This window comes from Prionailurus bengalensis, chromosome A1 (genome assembly GCF_016509475.1).
Source record: "Prionailurus bengalensis isolate Pbe53 chromosome A1, Fcat_Pben_1.1_paternal_pri, whole genome shotgun sequence".
NCBI classification, from domain to species: Eukaryota; Metazoa; Chordata; class Mammalia; order Carnivora; family Felidae; genus Prionailurus; species Prionailurus bengalensis.
This window is the reverse complement of record NC_057343.1, coordinates 139,968,773-139,985,060: the sequence shown is the minus strand read 5'-3', so window position 1 is coordinate 139,985,060 and position 16,288 is coordinate 139,968,773. Positions and strand designations below refer to the sequence as shown.

Sequence of the window (16,288 nt, the reverse complement as noted above, 5' to 3'; positions counted from 1 at the left end):
TTGAGGGAGAGAGAGCCTGTGAGAGTGAGCAAGATGGGAGGAGCAGCAGAGAGAGAGACAGAGGAAGACTCAGAATCCTAAGCAGGCTCCAGGCTCTGAGCTGTCAGCACAGAGCCTGACACGGGCTGAAACTCAAAAACCGTGAGATCATGACCTGAGCTGAAGTCAGACCCTTAACCGAATGAGCCACCCAGGTGCCCCTATTTATTTTTTTATTTTTGAGAGACAGCGCGCTCAAGGGAGTGAGGGGTAGAGAGGGAGGGAAGGAGAGGGAATCCCACAAGGGGCAGAGAAGGGGGAGAGAGAGAGAGAAGCAGGGCTCATCCGAAGCAAGGCTTGAACTCACGAACTGTGGGATCCTGACCTGAGCTGAATTTCAATGCATAACCAACTGAGCCACCTAGGAGCCCCTTGCTTTTTTATTTAAAAAAATTTTAAGTTTTTTGGGGCTAAAATATATATAACATAATATTTGTCATTTGAACTATTTGTGTATATACAATTCAGTGCATGAGTCACACTCTCTGTCTGAATTTGCCTATTCTAGTTACTGCATAGAAGTGGAATCATACGGTATATGTTCTGTGTCTGTGTTATTTCCCTTAGCGTAGTGTTTAAGGGCCATCCTTGTAGCATATATCAAAATTTCATTCCTTTTATATGGCGGAGTATATTTTTATTGTGTGAATATGTCACATTTCATTTATTCATCCATTCGTCTTTTGATGACACTTGGATTGTTTTACCTTTTGGCTGCTATGAATAATGCTGTCCATACACATTGGTGTACAGATAGATATGTGTTTGAGTCCCTGCTTTCTATTCTTTGGGTATGTAGCTGAGAGTGGAATTGTTGGGTTTTATGGTAATTCTGTGTTTAACTTTTTGAGGATTTGCCAAATTGTTTCTCACAGAGGCTGTATCATTTTGTTTAATCGTTTTTTTTTTTTTGAGTTTATTTTTGAGAGAGAGAGAGAGAGAGAGAGAGAGAGACAGAGACAGAGTACAAGCGGGCGAGGGGCAGAGAGAGAGGGAGACACAGAATCCGAAGCAGGCTCCAGGCTCCAGGCTCCGAGCTGTCAGCACAGAGCCCAAAGTGGGGCTCAAACTCACGAACTGTGATATAATGACCTGAACCGAAATCGGACGCTTAACTGACTAAGCCACCCAGGTGCTCCAGTATGTTTTTAAACTTCATATAAATGATACCATTTTGCACCTATACTCACTTGCTTTTTTACTGATCTTTTTTATACATTTATCAATGTTGATCCATGTAGCTGTAGTTTGTTGTAGTTGCTGCATAGTATTTTACTGTATACATACTATTTTATTCATGTATCCCTTAGTGATGGGCACTTAGGTTGTACCTCCCACCCCTGTTTAAAAACAGTCCTGTAGTGAATATTATAAATGACTTCTTGGGCGTATGTGTGAGTCTTTAGGGTGCATACCCAGAAGTAGAATTGGAGCATAAAACACATCTTTCCAACTTTACTAACTATTGCAAAATTGTTCTCACACCAGCAGAGTGTGGGAGTTTCCATTTTCCTTATTCTTTGGATGCTTGTTATTATTTGATGGGTGTGAAAATGGTGTCTTACTGTTTCATCTTGCATTTCCTTGGCAGCTAGTGAGGTTTACCTTCTTTTGTTAAGTGATCTTTCAGTTTGCATTATGTGTGAATAACCTTTTCATAGCCTCTACCAATTTCTCTCTGGGATCATTTTATCTTTCTAATTCGATTTTAGGATTTATTTAAAATATGCTTAGAATACTAACCCTTTGTTTTATTCTGAAGATCTCCTAATCTTTGTCTTTATGGTATGTTTTTAATATAAAACTATGATGTCCAGTAAAGCAGTCACTAATATAAATTAAATATAGTTTCAATTTAGTTAAAGTTAAATGGGATTATACATTCAGTTCCTCAGTAGCCTCATGGGACTAGTAGTGGCTACTGTATTCACTGTGATGTCATAAGACGTTTCCATTATTACTTTTTAAAAACATTTTTTAATGTTTATTTATTTTTATTTATTTTTGAGAGAGACAGAGTACAAGTCGGGGAGGGGCAGAGAGAGAGGGAGACAAAGAATCCAAAGCAGGCTCCAGCCTTTGAGCTGTCAGTACAGAGCTCGATGGATGCAGGGCTCGAGCTCACAAACCGCGAGATCATGATCTGAGCCCCAGTCAAACACTCAACCAGCTGAGCCACCCAGGCTCCCCCAAGACGTTTCCATTATTGTAGAAAGTTCTGTTGCATTGTTGCTGATAAAAGTTTTAAACTTTATCATAATATTTCATTATCGATTGTGATTTTTTTTAATCTTTCATGAGAAATTGTTTAGCACTGTAATGTCCCAGAGGTATTCTCTTATGTTTTCTTTTGTATTTGTTTTTCTTTTGTATTTTTTAAAAGTTTTATTTAATCTCTGCACCCAGCGTAGGACTCATACTGGTGACCCCAAGATCAAGAGTCACATGCTCTTCTGACTGAGCCAGCAGGGGCCCTCCTGTTAGGTCTTCTTTTTTTTTTTTTTTTTTCAACGTTTTTTATTTATTTTTGGGACAGAGAGAGACAGAGCATGAACGGGGGAGGGGCAGAGAGAGAGGGAGACACAGAATCAGAAACAGGGTCCAGGCTCCGAGCCATCAGCCCAGAGCCTGATGCAGGGCTCGAACTCACGGACCGCGAGATCGTGACCTGGCTGAAGTCGGACGCTAAACCAACTGCGCCACCCAGGCGCCCCTAGGTCTTCTTTTAAACATTTTGCTTTTCTTAATAGGTTTAAGAATCCATCTAGAATTTAATGATATGAATGGTGTCGATACGAGGTCAAGATCTGACTTTATTTTCTTCTGTATGGATTTTTGTTCTAGCATTACTATTTTGATAGTTTATCTGTTCCCCCCTGAGATGTAATACCTTCTCTATCATTTGCCAAGTTTTTAAAGTATGTGTGGTTTTTTCCTGGTGGGTGTTTCCCCCTAATATTTTAATTTTTTCCCCCTCCTTTTCTTCCATATCCTTTCTAAACCCTTTGTTCTTTCATTTTGAATTTGGGATTGAGTTCTTGAAAAGTTTTCCTAAAAAATAAACTTGTTGGGAATTTGTTTTAAATTGCATAGAATTTACTGAATAATTGGTGGTTTTACACTGTTGAGTTTAATAATCCTTTTGTTTTAATTTTATGCCCTCCAGTAACATTTAGTAATTTTCTCCTTAAGTGATGTGCATCTTATTTTGGGGGGGGGGGGGTGTGAGGCATTGTTTTCTCATTTTTTCTATTTCTACTGTTTTATTTTTATTTTTAAATTGTATTTAAATCCTAGTTAACATATGGTGTAACAATGGTTTCAGGAGTAGAATTTAGTGATTCATCCGTTACATATAATACCCAGGGGTCATCCCAACGAGTGCCCTCCTTAATGCCCATCCCCCATTTGGCCCATTACCCCCTCCCAGCACCCCTGCACCAGTCCTCAGTTCTCTGTATTTGAGAGTCTCTTATCGTTTGTCTCTCCCTCTCTGTTTTTATCTTATTTTTGCTTCCCTTCCCCATGTTCATCTGTTTTGTCTCTTAAATTCCACATATGAGTGATACCATGTGATATATATCTTTATCTGACTTATTTTGCTTAGCATAATAAACTCTGGTTCCGTCTACGTTGTTGTAAATGGCAAGATTTCATTCTTTTCATTGCTGAGTAGTATTCCAGTGTGTGTGTGTGTGTGTGTGTGTGTACACACCTTTATCCGTTCACCAGTCAGTGGGCATTTGGGCTCTTTCCGTCATTTGGCTATTGTTGATAGTGCTGCTGTAAACATTGGGGTGCATTTGAAAGGTTTATGTGCCCCTTTGAATCAGCATTTCTGTATCCTTGGCTAAATACCTAGTAGTGCACTTGCTGGGTCATAGGGTAGTTTTATTTTTAATTTTTTGAAGAACCCCCATGCTGTTTTCCAGAGTGGCTGCCCCACTTTGCATTCCCACCAGCAGTGCAAAAGGATTCCCCTTCTGCCACATCCTCGCCAAACATCTCTTGTTTCCTGAGTTGTTAATATTAGCCATTTAACAGATGTGACATGGTAGCTCATTGTGGTTTTGATATGTATTTCTCTGATGATGTTGAGCATTTTTTCCTGTGTCTCCTAGTCATCTGGATGTCTTCTTTGGAGAAGTGTCTGTTGATGTCTTTTGCCCATTTCTTCACTGGATTATTTGTTTTTTTGGGGTGTGGAGTTTGATAAGTTCGTTATAGATTTTGGATACTAGCCTTGTATTCTGATAAGCCATTTGCAGATATCTTCTCCCATTCCATAGGCTGCCTTTTATTTCTGTTGATTGTTTCCTTGGCTGTGCAGAAGCTTTTTATCTTGATGCGGTCCCAATAGTTCATTTTTGCTTTTGTTTCCCTTATTTCTGGAGACATGTCTAGTAAGAAGTTTCTGTGGACGAATGAAAGAGGAGAGATCACAACCAACACTGCAGAAATAAATACAATAATAAGAGAATATTATAAGCAATTATATGCCAACAATTCGGGCAGTCTGGAAGAAACGAACAAATTCCTAGAAACTTACAAACTACCAAAACTGAAACAGGAGGAAGTAGAAAATTTTAACAGACCCATAAGTAGTAAAGAAGTGGAATCATTAATCAAAACTCTCCCAACAAGCCAGAGTCCAGAGCTGGATGGCTTCCCAAGGGAGTTCTACCAAAAATTCAAAGAAGAGTTAATACCTATTGTTTTGAAGCTGTTCCAAAAAATAGAAATGGAAAGGAAAACTTCCAAACTCATTCTATGAGGCCAGCATTCTCTTAATTCCAAAACCAAAGACCCCACTAAAAAGGAGAATTACAGACCAATTTCCCTGATGAAAATGCATGCAAAAATTCTGAACAAGATACTAGCAAATCAAATTCAACAATACATTAAAAGAATGATTCACCACAATCCAGTGGAATTTATTCTTGGGCTGCAGGGCTGGTTCAATATCTGCACATCAACCAATGTGATGTATCACATTAACGAAAAAAACTGATAAGTACCAGATGATCCTCTCCATAGATTCAGAAAAAGCATTTGACAAATTATAGCATCCTTTTTTGATAAAAGCCATCAAAGTAGGGACAGAAGGAACATACCTCGAGATCATAAAGGCCATAGACAAAAGACCCACAGCTAATATCCTCAATAGGGAAAAATTGAGAACTTTCCCTCTAAGGCCAGGAACACGACAGGGATGTCCACTCTCACCATTGTTTTTCAGCCTAGTGTTGGAAATCCTAGCCTTAGCAATCAGAAAACAAAAAGAAATAAAAGGCATCCAGATCAGCAAGGAAGAAGTCAAAACTTTCACTCTTCTAGATGACATCATACTCTATATGGAGAACATGAAAGACCCCATCAAAAGACTGCTAGAACTGATACATGAATTCAGCAAAGTTGCAGGATATGAAATCAATGTACAGAAATTGGTTGCATTTCTATACACCAATAATGAAAGCAGCAGAAAGAGAAATCAAGGAATCCATCCCAGTTACAATTGCACGAAAAACCATGAGATACCTAGGAATGAACCTAACCAAAGAGGTACAAGATCTTTATGCTGAAAACTATAGAAAGGTCATGAAAGAAATAGAAGACCCAAAGAAATGGAAAAACATTCCATACTCATGGATTTGGAAGAACAAATATTGTTAAAGTGTCTATACTACCCAAAGCAATCTACACATTCAATGCAATTCCTATCAAAATAACGCCAGCATTCTTCACAGAGCTAGAACAAACCATTCTAAAACCAGAAAAGACTCAAACAGCCAAAACCAAAGCTGGAGGCATCATAATTCTGGACTTCAAGATGTATTACAAAGCTGCCGTCATCAAGACAGTATGGTACTGCCACAAAAACAGGCACACAGATCAATGGAACAGAATCGAGAACCCAGAAATGGACTCACAAACCTATGACCAACTAATCTTTGATGAAGCAGGAAGGAATATCCAATGGGAAAAAAGAGTTTCTTTGGCAAGAGTTTCTTTAGCAACTTTCCCAGTTGGGAAAACTGGACAGCGACATACAGAAGAATGAACTTGAACCACTCTCTCACAGCATACACAAAAATAAACTCAAAATGAATGAAAGACCTAAATGTAAGACAGGAAGCCATCAAAATACTATTGGAGAAAGCAGGCAAAAACCTCTTTGACCTTGGCTGTAGCAACTTCTTACTAGAAACGCATCTTTTTTTTTTTTAGAAACGTATCTATTATCAGGATTTTTATTTTTTGATCATGTTAAAGTTTTCGTAAATGAGACTGCTGTGTGATTTTCTTGAGTTGCCTTAGCATTTTTAAGTGAGTGTAGCAGCTTTCCCTTCTTTCTGTTTTCCAAAACAATTGATATCAGGGATTTCTAGAAAATTCTAAATGTATTTTTCAGCTTGCAAGCAGTACTTTGAAAAGTATCCAGGAGATCATGAACTCCTCTGGGAAGTTGAAGGTGTTGGACACTGGTACCAGCGAATACCAGTCACCAGAGCATTACAGAGAGAAACGCTTAAAATTACTGGTAAGAATGACAGGTTTTCAGTTTGAACACGTGTCCAGCTTAAAAAAGTGCCTATTGATGGTTGTGTCTTACAGTCCAGAGTTATGGTATATTGTAATGCGACCTCTCTAGTAACAGACCCTCTTTTCTAAAGTTTGAATTTTTGTTATGTATTAACATTTGGGTTACTAATAATAAGAGGACCTAGAATAATAGCCGATAAGAATCTAACATTCTGGCAGGTATTGGTAGGTAAGAAGTAAACCCAGATATCAGCATGGAATAGGCATCAAGGGATCAAAGGGTAATTCCCAATCTCATAGTCCTCCTAATAGTCACTTTCCTCATAGTCACTTTCCTCATAGTCACTAAATACAGGTAAGTAATACTTTTTGTGATTTCAAGGTTTCATTGTAAGTTACTGATGAAGGAGATGTTCCACACCTAGATTTTCAACACCCTCTGTTCAGGATGCTTTTCAGGGCTTTTGTGAAAATCAGTACAAACAGTGCTACAGTTAAAACCAAATACTGATTGGGTTACAATTTTTAAAATTCTTCTATACACAGCAGTTTCTCAAAATGAAGCCAAAAGACCCATGTCTGGAGAATATGGTCTTGCATCTGTTCCAGAATATGAAGCAGAAACTGAAGACAATCAGTCTAGTGAGATGCAGCTAACTGTAGGTACACTGTATGTTTATTGTAGGAAATGATTTTTCTGTTTCTTTAAACTAGATGCAGCTAATATTTGATTTTGTAAATGTTACAGTTCATTCACCAAACTTACGTAATTTTTACTGTGCTCGTTTTCTTGGTATTTCCTGTTAATTGGTTACTAAGGACTTAATTTTCCTTGAAGAATAATTTGGAATACACACACAATAATACAAAGTAAAATAAAAATTTGTAATTCCACTACCCTAGATATAGCAACTGTGAACACTTTTGTATTTCATATATATTACAAAACATGTATTGTGTACATTTTTGTTTTCTGTTGTAATGCTTCTGTTTTTCTCCATTAACATGGTATTGCAAGTATTTCCCATGGCATTACTGTTTAAAACATGATTGTTCAGTAGCAGCATACTACTCTAGTATATGGAAATATTGTTGTTTATTTCTTTAATGTATTATATACTTAAGTTTTTTACATACATAAGGGGCCCAGCAGTGAACACATTTATACATGTATCTTTTTGCCTATGTAATGCTTTCCTTGCAGGGATAAATTTTTAGAAGTGATACTAGTTGTAGGTCAAAGGTTATGAAGTTACTTTGGGAAGTTTGAGGCATGGATGAATTTTTAGAAGTGATATTAGTTGTAGGTTAAAGGTTGTGAAGTTATTGTGGGAAGTTTGAGGCTATATATGCTATGTCTTTGTGGAATGTAGTGCACTTTGCAAATACTAGGTAACCTTTTAGGGACAAGTGCTTTGGGGAATTATTTGTGCCCAGTATTCCTGCCTTAATTAGCATGAGTGTTGACCGATCATTTTTGAAACATTTTTTGTTGTTTATATACTTATTTTGAGATAGAGAGAGGGAGAGCGTGTGCTCAAGTGGGGAGAGACAGAGAGGGAGAGAATCCCAAACACATTTCGTGTGGTCAGCATGGGGCTCAGTCTCACAAACCATGAGACCACGACCTGAGCCGAGATCAGGAGTTGGATGCTTAACTGACTAAGCCACCTAGGTGCCCTGAAACATTTTTAAAGATAACATAAATAATATAATTACATATAAGGAGTTTTAATTTTTTCTACATTTGGAACTTCAAACTTCATGATAAGCCTGGGTTCGATTATATTGTGGTCCAGATTTCTCAGATATACTCAGATTTATGTACTGTTTTCCAGACATAAAACCAGTCAGTGAATGTAGAAAAAATCTCTTCCTATACAATGATTTACTTTAATAATAAGCCAAATACTTATAAATGTATGTATACATTTTATGTCTGTTTTTCAGACATAAAACCAGTCAGTGAATGTAGAAAAAAGTCTCTTCCTATACAATGATTTACTTTAATAATAAGCCAAATACTTATAAATGGGTTGTGTAAATGAGAATATATATTAAACCATATCATAAGGTTGACAGCATAAATGGGATTTTCTTTGGTTTTAGAAATTCTTACTCAGATTACATTAAGATTTTAATTAGTTCAAGGAAAATATTTCTCACATTAAACTATTTTTAATCTCGTTTTTTTATCAGTAACCACATGGGAAAGTCGTCTTGTTTGTTTATTTGATCTACATTTTTTTAGCTTTATGGAGGTATAATTGACAAAAATTGTCCACATTTTGACAAGTTGTACAGTTGATGTTTTGATATACACTGTGAAGTGATCAATACATGATTTATTCTTTAGGTGGTGATGGTATTTCTACTTGGTTTTTCCTATTTTGGGACATAAAACATTACATGTATTTCTCTTACACTTTTTGTATCTTTTATTTATTGATCTTTATTTGTGTCTTTACCTTGTCTAGTTGAACTGCAGGTTTCTTGAAGACTGGATTTTTGTCTAGTCATCTGTCACAGTTTACCCTTGTTTGTGTCCTATCAATAGGCCTTAATGTCTCTGTGCCTACTTTGTTGTAGGGTTTCAGCAAGTGTGTGATAAAAAATGAACAGTAGTTGGTCTAATAAAGTAGATGCTGTGGCAAGCACCGGATGTACAAAAATATGGTTCTTACAAGCATGGGAGGAAGTAGATGGTCCGTTATTGGAAACTGTTAAATAAGGAAATAAACTACAGGATTACAATTGCCTTAATAGAGCATAAAGCAAATGATTGAAGGTACATAGCAGAGTATGACTGATTCTGCCCAAGGAGTGGAATAGGTAAAGTAGCAACCAAGCTGACTTGGAAAGGGTAGGTGGGAGTTTTGTGCCAAAGGTTAGAGCTTTCCAAAGGCGAGCATGTAAAAAGGAGAGGTGTGAAAGAAAATGGCCTATCTGGTACGTAAGAGGCATTCGGTTTCGAAGAGGTTGAGAGTTTGTATTTTAGCCAGTGATAAACCATTAAATTTTTTTTGTTTGTTTTTGTTTTTAAAGTAAGAGAGTGGGCACAATTTATGATTTGGAAGCTTTTCTTTCATTAGATTGGAGGGAGTTACAGAGCATGTGGTTAGAATGAGGGATACCAGAGATGAGGCTATTGGACTAGTTCTCATTCAAGATGATAAAGGCATGAACTAAAGCTTTGGTAATACAAAGGAGAGGACTGTTTTGAGAGATTCGTTAGAGTCAGAATTGACAGGCTTTGTAGTTTGCTGGATGAGGGTTAGGAAGTCATTACCCCCTCAGGTTTTTGGCTAGAATGGCTGACTGAATTGTTATTGCCATTAACCAAGATAGAGAATAATGTTGGGAAAAGGTAAGAGTTCAGTTTGGGACAGGTTGGTTCTGAAGTTGGTTGGACATACGTATTTTATTGAAAGAGAGCTTTGGAGGGGCGCCTGGGTGGCTCAGTTGGTTGAGCGTCCGACTTCGGCTCAGGTCACGATCTCGTGGTCCGTGAGTTCGAGCCCCGCGTCGGGCTCTGGGCTGATGGCTCAGAGCCTGGAGCCTGCTTCCGATTCTGTGTCTCCCTCTCTCTCTGACCCTCCCCGGTTCATGCTCTGTCTCTCTCTGTCTCAAAAATAAATAAACTTAAAAAAAAAATTAAAAAAAAAGAGAGCTTTGAAAATCAGGAAAGAGTTGGGGAGATTAAATTGTGCATTTGCTTTCATCAGCAAATAGATGTTGAAGTAAAGGTGGTAGATAGAATTACACAGGGAGAGCACATGGACAGAGAAGAGAAGGTAGTTGAGGACAGAACACTAGGAAACTCCTGTGTGTCACATTGGAACATACTAGATGGCTGAGTTTAAGTGCTCAGCCTCATAACCTGAGGCTATGACGTAGCCTTTTAATTTCTTAAGTAGGTATCCTTAATTGATGAATAGTACAAAAAGTACTACTTGAAAAATGTTTCAAAAGGTTTTCTTTGACACGGAGTGAAGTAGATTCATAGGGAGAAAAACTGATCTAAAAGTTTTGCCTTTAATCTGTATCTCTGTTTTAGATTGACTCTCTAAAAGATGCCTTTGCAAGTACTTCTGAAGGTAAGAAATTCAGCTGATTTACCAGTATGTGAGACACAAGAATTTAGGGGGAGGGGATGTCCCTTAGAGTGAATGAAGACTTATGTAAGATCTAGAGGTGAGGTTTGTTTTTTTTTTTGTTTTGTTTTTTGTTTTATTGTCCAGTTAGCCAACATACTGTGTAGTCTTGGCTTTAGGAGTAGATTCCCATGATTCATCACTTACATACAATATCCAGTGATCATCCTAACAAGTGCCCTGCTCAGTGCCTTTCACCCATTTCCCCCTCTCCTCCAATCCCCCCATTAACCCTTAGTTTGTTCTCTGTATTTAAGAGTCACTTATGGTTTGCCTCCCTTTCTGTATCTTATTTTTCCTTCTCTTCCCCTATGGTCATCTGTTAAACTTAGAGCTGAGTTCTAATGCCACCACTACCACTGGTCTTGCTGTGTGAACAAAGCAAGCTATCACACCACCCTTTCCTCATTTCCTTACCAGTAAAATCGGGAGACTGATACCTACCTTATTTATTTCCCAAGATTATTGGGAGAGAATATAAATGAAAATGCAAAATATATTGCACAGCCCAGAGCAATATAGAAATGTGAGGAATGAATAACGCAGTTATTTCATAATTTAGAAAAAGACATTGGCATTGTTTCTTAGCCTGATAGGAGAGAAAGAAATGTGTAATTGGGGGGGAATATATGTAAGCTAGCATAGTTCTTAAATTTCTGTGTAGTGTAACAGGTAATCCTTTCAAGACATAATGAATTAACTGTAGTTTTGCTGGTTTTTTTCTCAGGTCATGATAAAACACCGGTTTCCACTCGTACTCGAAGTAGTCATCTAAAGCGGCCAAAGATTGGAAAACGATTTCAGGATTCTGAATTTAGTAGTTCGCAAGGGGAAGATGAAAAGACTCCCCAGACTTCACCTACAGCTTCAATAAACAAGTACTGTTTATTTTACTCTCATTATTTGGTTATTCTTATTTTCATGTAATTAGTATTTAGCATTTAAGGTGGAGTCTATTATTACCTTGTTTGTGTACACATAACCTTGGTGTAAGAGTCTGTATTTGAATTCTTCTAAGGATTACTGATTACAGTTACCAGTGGTGTCACTTTGACATGTTACAGTGAGAAGTTGTTAGTAAGAGAGTAAAATAAGCCAAACATAATGTGTGAAAATCCAAGAGAATTTTCTAGTGATTATATTATCTCAAATGAGTCGTTATCACCAGCTCTGCCAGTAGCTGTAGTTTTTTGTTTGTTTTGTTTTGTTTTGTGTTGTTTTGTTTTTAAAGTAGGCTCTACAGCCAGTGTGGAGCCCAACATGGGGTTTGAACTCAAGATGATGAGATCAAGAGTAGGAAGCTTAACCAGCTGAGCCACCAGGTGCCCCAGTAGCTGTAGTTTTTAGTAATGTTGAGGTTTAGTTTTTTAAAAACCTTAAGTTTTATTTTATAACTGATTTATTTTACTGGGTTATTGGATGTAACGCAAGTTAGCGATAACCATAAGTGGTTAAGTTCAGTCAACCCCTCTAGGAACTTAATAGCCAGCTGAATCAACAGAACCCTCGGGTTAAAACTTTATCCTTTATCTTCCTTGGAATCATAAAGAAAGCAAGATTTCAAATTTTTAGTAAAACTAGATTTTTGTCTTACTAGTTCTACCTGCTGTTTCTGAGTTAACCATTCATAATTTTGCCTTTTCATCTGTGAAATGATTTTACTCGAGTAGAAAATCCTGTACCTCTGCTGATCTCATTATGTAAATAATTTTAAATTGGAATAGTTGAGTAATTATGTAAATGGTTTATTTTTGTGAAAAATTTGTGTTCAAGGCATATATAACTAAATATTTGAGGCTAATAATTTGTGAAAAGGTAAGAGGTTAGATTAGTTACAGTTTTCTTAGCAGTATTTTGATGTAATACTTTTTTTTTTTAATTTTTTTTTTCAACGTTTATTTATTTTTGGGACAGAGAGAGACAGAGCATGAACGGGGGAGGGGCAGAGAGAGAGGGAGACACAGAATCGGAAACAGGCTCCAGGCTCTGAGCCATCAGCCCAGAGCCTGACGCGGGGCTTGAACTCCTGGACCGCGAGATCGTGACCTGGCTGAAGTCGGACGCTTAACCGACTGCGCCACCCAGGCGCCCCTGTCATACTTTTTTAAGAAGGGAACATAGCCGTGCATTTTAAATTGAACATCCCAGAATTATTGTGGAATTTTGCTTTTCTTTTCTTTTTTTTAACATGCTAGTCAATTTTACTGATTTTGAAGATACTGCAGTTTTTATATACCTCAGTGATTTTTCAACATTTTGCAGCTGTTTGGCTTTGCAGCGCAGCAGTTCATACACTATTCTGTACAGAATTACCAGCAAGACTGATGTATTAATAGAAGGCACCATCATGCTTATTACATTACCAGAGAACAAAAACACAGTAAAGACCATTTTCACTGTACACAGTTTAAAGAGAGGAGAAAGGGGACGAGTAATGTGTTGGGCAGCCAGCCATCCCTGTACTGAAAAGGGGTAGGTGGAAAAATCTTAGATATGGAGCTACTGAATCTGGTCTGGTGTTCAAGACGATAGCATTTAAAGTTCTTCTTTTTGTTATTTGGTTCATAACTATATTCCTTCTGGAATGTGCTTGTAGTCTTGCTAAGGTTTATGTGTACACACGCTGGTCACAGCAAGCAGATAAAATGCCCTCATCACTTCACAGACTATTCTCTCCTGGAAAGAGAGAGGAAAGATTTTTTTCCCCCTGTTGCCTCCTGTTGCAGATGTCCGTGTTAATGAAGCATCAGTGCCTTTTGATGAGTGCGTAACAAGTTTCTGTTCGGTTGTATTTTGGGGGGGAGCCAAGAAAAAAGACAAGATTCTCCAGTTGCACAAATTGCATTGTTTGTGTTTCCAACATTAATAGGCAGAAACAGTAACACTTAAAATGTGCAGCAGAGGATTTTTTTTTTTGACTCAGAGGACCTGAATTCAGTTGGGCATGTTCTGTTAAGTTCATTTTGTTGTAGATAGTTTAAGATACGGTCATTTCTCAGTCCTTAATTCTCCAAGTCTAGATTTATAAATTAACAGTGTGAATCCTATTATGGAATTGGGGAAATAATGTCCACCTCAATTTAACTGATAGAGGATGCTTTTCACATCAAAAAGTGATCAAAAAGGCCGTCACATTCCAAAGCCAAAGAAAAAGAAAAATTAACAAGAATGCAAACATGATGCATAACGTACCACTGCTAGGACTGGCAACGGGAGCTTCCGTGACGTTGTCCTGTGAAGCAGCTTTCCATTTGCCCGGTTCTTCCTCCAGAGCCTAGTTTCTGTGCCATGCCACCTCTTGGAGGAGGTCCTCTTCCAACTTGGTCATGCATCATTCCACCACCCACGATTCCATGTGGACCACCAGGACCTCGATCATTGCACCTAATATCCCTGCGATCGTAACCGCCACCCCTGGTTTCTTGCTCTCTTGCAGCTCTTGTTTTTTTTTCTCTTCCACATTTATTTATTTATTTATTTAAAAAAAAAATTTTTTTTTCAACCTTTATTTATTTTTGGGACAGAGAGAGACAGAGCATGAACAGGGGAGGGGCAGAGAGAGAGAGGGAGACACAGAATCAGAAACAGCCTCCAGGCTCTGAGCCATCAGCCCAGAGCCTGACGCGGGGCTCGAACTCAGGGACCGCGAGATCGTGACCTGGCTGAAGTCGGACGCTTAACCGACTGCGCCACCCAGGTGCCCCTCTCTTCCACATTTAAACGTACTTCCCCTCAAAACATAATTGGTTTTGCAATTACGATTCTCTGAACTGGTTCAGAGTCATCAAAACCCACAAAGTTTGGAAGCTTTCTCCCAAAACCCTTGGTATTGATGCGCAGTTCCACAGCGTTTACAAAACTCATGAAGAACTTTAAGTTCATTTTCATCAATATCATGTGGGAGGTTATCAACAAAAATTTGATGACTGCGTGGATAGCAAATTATTCTACAGTTGTCAGATTCACTCTGTTCAGCATCTCTTCTGCCTGGTCTTGGTCCTCTAGGAGGGAGACCAGGGTTGTACCTCTAGGGTCGTTGTTCATGCACGCAACGTGGCTGAGACTGAACTTCTGGTTTAGCTTCAACCCGTGGCTTTGATGGTTCCTGTGGCAGAGACACAGGTTCAGCAAGGAGGAGGAGAAGTAGACTTCTCCTCTAATTCTTCTAAGTTCTTCTCTTGCACTTGTGGCTTTAGTTCTTCAGTCTTTGTTTGAGATTCTGGCTCAAGTTCATGAGAGGACTCTTCCAAAGGCTCCTCTCTGCCATTAGCCACGGGCTGAGCTTCATAGTAACCGCTATCAGCATTTTCTTGCACAGGTTCTGGGGATGGTTGCCTTTCTTGTTTCTCTTTTTACCTCATCTCCTGATCCTTCATTGAGTTCTGATTCAGAATCACCAAATAGTTCATCTGTATAACGAAACACATCATTGTGAACATAAACTTACTTGGAACAGATCCTTCAGGAGCCTGATCCAAGGTCTGTATAAACTTCCTCTCTGGCTGTCCTCTGTTAGATAGCCAACCCGTGACCTGGACGGCTACTCGATCTCAAGGTTGCATGAGCATCCACGTGATGAATTTTAGTGTGATACTTGCTGAAGTTCAGAGATAATACTTTGTGTTGTATATCATTTTGGCCATAAGCAGCCTCCTGGGGTTTCTGCTAGCATGTACTCCAGCGTGAACATAGGAAGAATTCCTTCCGTAAAACCTGCGTAAATATTCTGGAGCTTTATGCTGCAAAGTATAATACTGCCTCACAAACTCCGACCGTATGAGCAGCAGACTGGGCTTCTCCATAACCATTTCTTGGCTGCACCATGTCAAATGCTCCAACCAACAGCGGCGGCAGGTGCGACGTGTGGAGGTCGACAGGAGAGTCGCCGAGGACCAGCTGCAGTGGATACTACTCACTAGCTGCCTCCTCTCTCCTACAGACCTGAAGCCTCAGAAGCTGGAGAGCCGCGAGCTCGTTTCCCTTACAACTACTTCTTCCTGGGCCAAATTTTGTTTTTCATAAATGGGTAGAGAGTAAGAGAAGGATTTAGCTTACATGCTTGAGGAGATGGTGACGTTACCACTCAAACCGGAGAACAAGGTAGGAAAGAAGCTGAGTTTGTAAGAAGAGGAGACTGCCTTTGGACCGGAAGTTGTTGACTGAACCACACTTAGTTGATTCTTTAAAGTGTTACTTGATAAACAGACTCCTGAAAGTTTATATTCATCCTTAATAAAACAAGTAAGAATGTTTTTTCTTTTCTAGATTGGAGTCTACTGTACGTACATCAGAGAGCTCAGAAGAATTCCTGGAAGAAGAACCCGAACAAAGTGTGATTGAATTTGAGGACGAAAGTAGTGATAAGGATGCTCGGCCTGCACCAGAAACCCAGGCACGTCTGGAAAAGCAAGATGGTGAAAAGGTAGGAGATCCTGCTTATCAAATAAAGTGAATGAAAGTAAACTAAATTTTAACTTTCTTAATCATATATCGTTAGAAAAATATGATGATACATTTTAGAGTGGTAGTAGAAATTGTATTTAATGCTAAAA

General features: G+C 38.6%; 1 protein-coding gene and 1 pseudogene across 8 annotated transcripts in view; one reads left to right on the top strand and one right to left on the bottom strand.

Annotated features, from left to right (window-relative positions):
* The window catches only part of FAM169A (family with sequence similarity 169 member A), a 97,097-nt gene that overhangs the window by 71,966 nt on the left and 8,843 nt on the right, over positions 1-16,288 (top strand). For 7 of the 8 annotated variants that reach the window (XM_043592029.1, XM_043592038.1, XM_043592025.1 and 4 more), the window contains 5 exons: positions 6,452-6,580; positions 7,129-7,241; positions 10,640-10,679; positions 11,464-11,614; positions 16,002-16,158. In XM_043592029.1, the coding sequence (XP_043447964.1) occupies positions 6,452-6,580; positions 7,129-7,241; positions 10,640-10,679; positions 11,464-11,614; positions 16,002-16,158 (590 nt within the window). The remainder of the gene's footprint in view (positions 1-6,451; positions 6,581-7,128; positions 7,242-10,639; positions 10,680-11,463; positions 11,615-16,001; positions 16,159-16,288) is intronic. The other variant, XM_043592017.1, reaches the window with a different exon arrangement.
* LOC122496072 lies at positions 13,843-15,612 on the bottom strand (annotated as a pseudogene).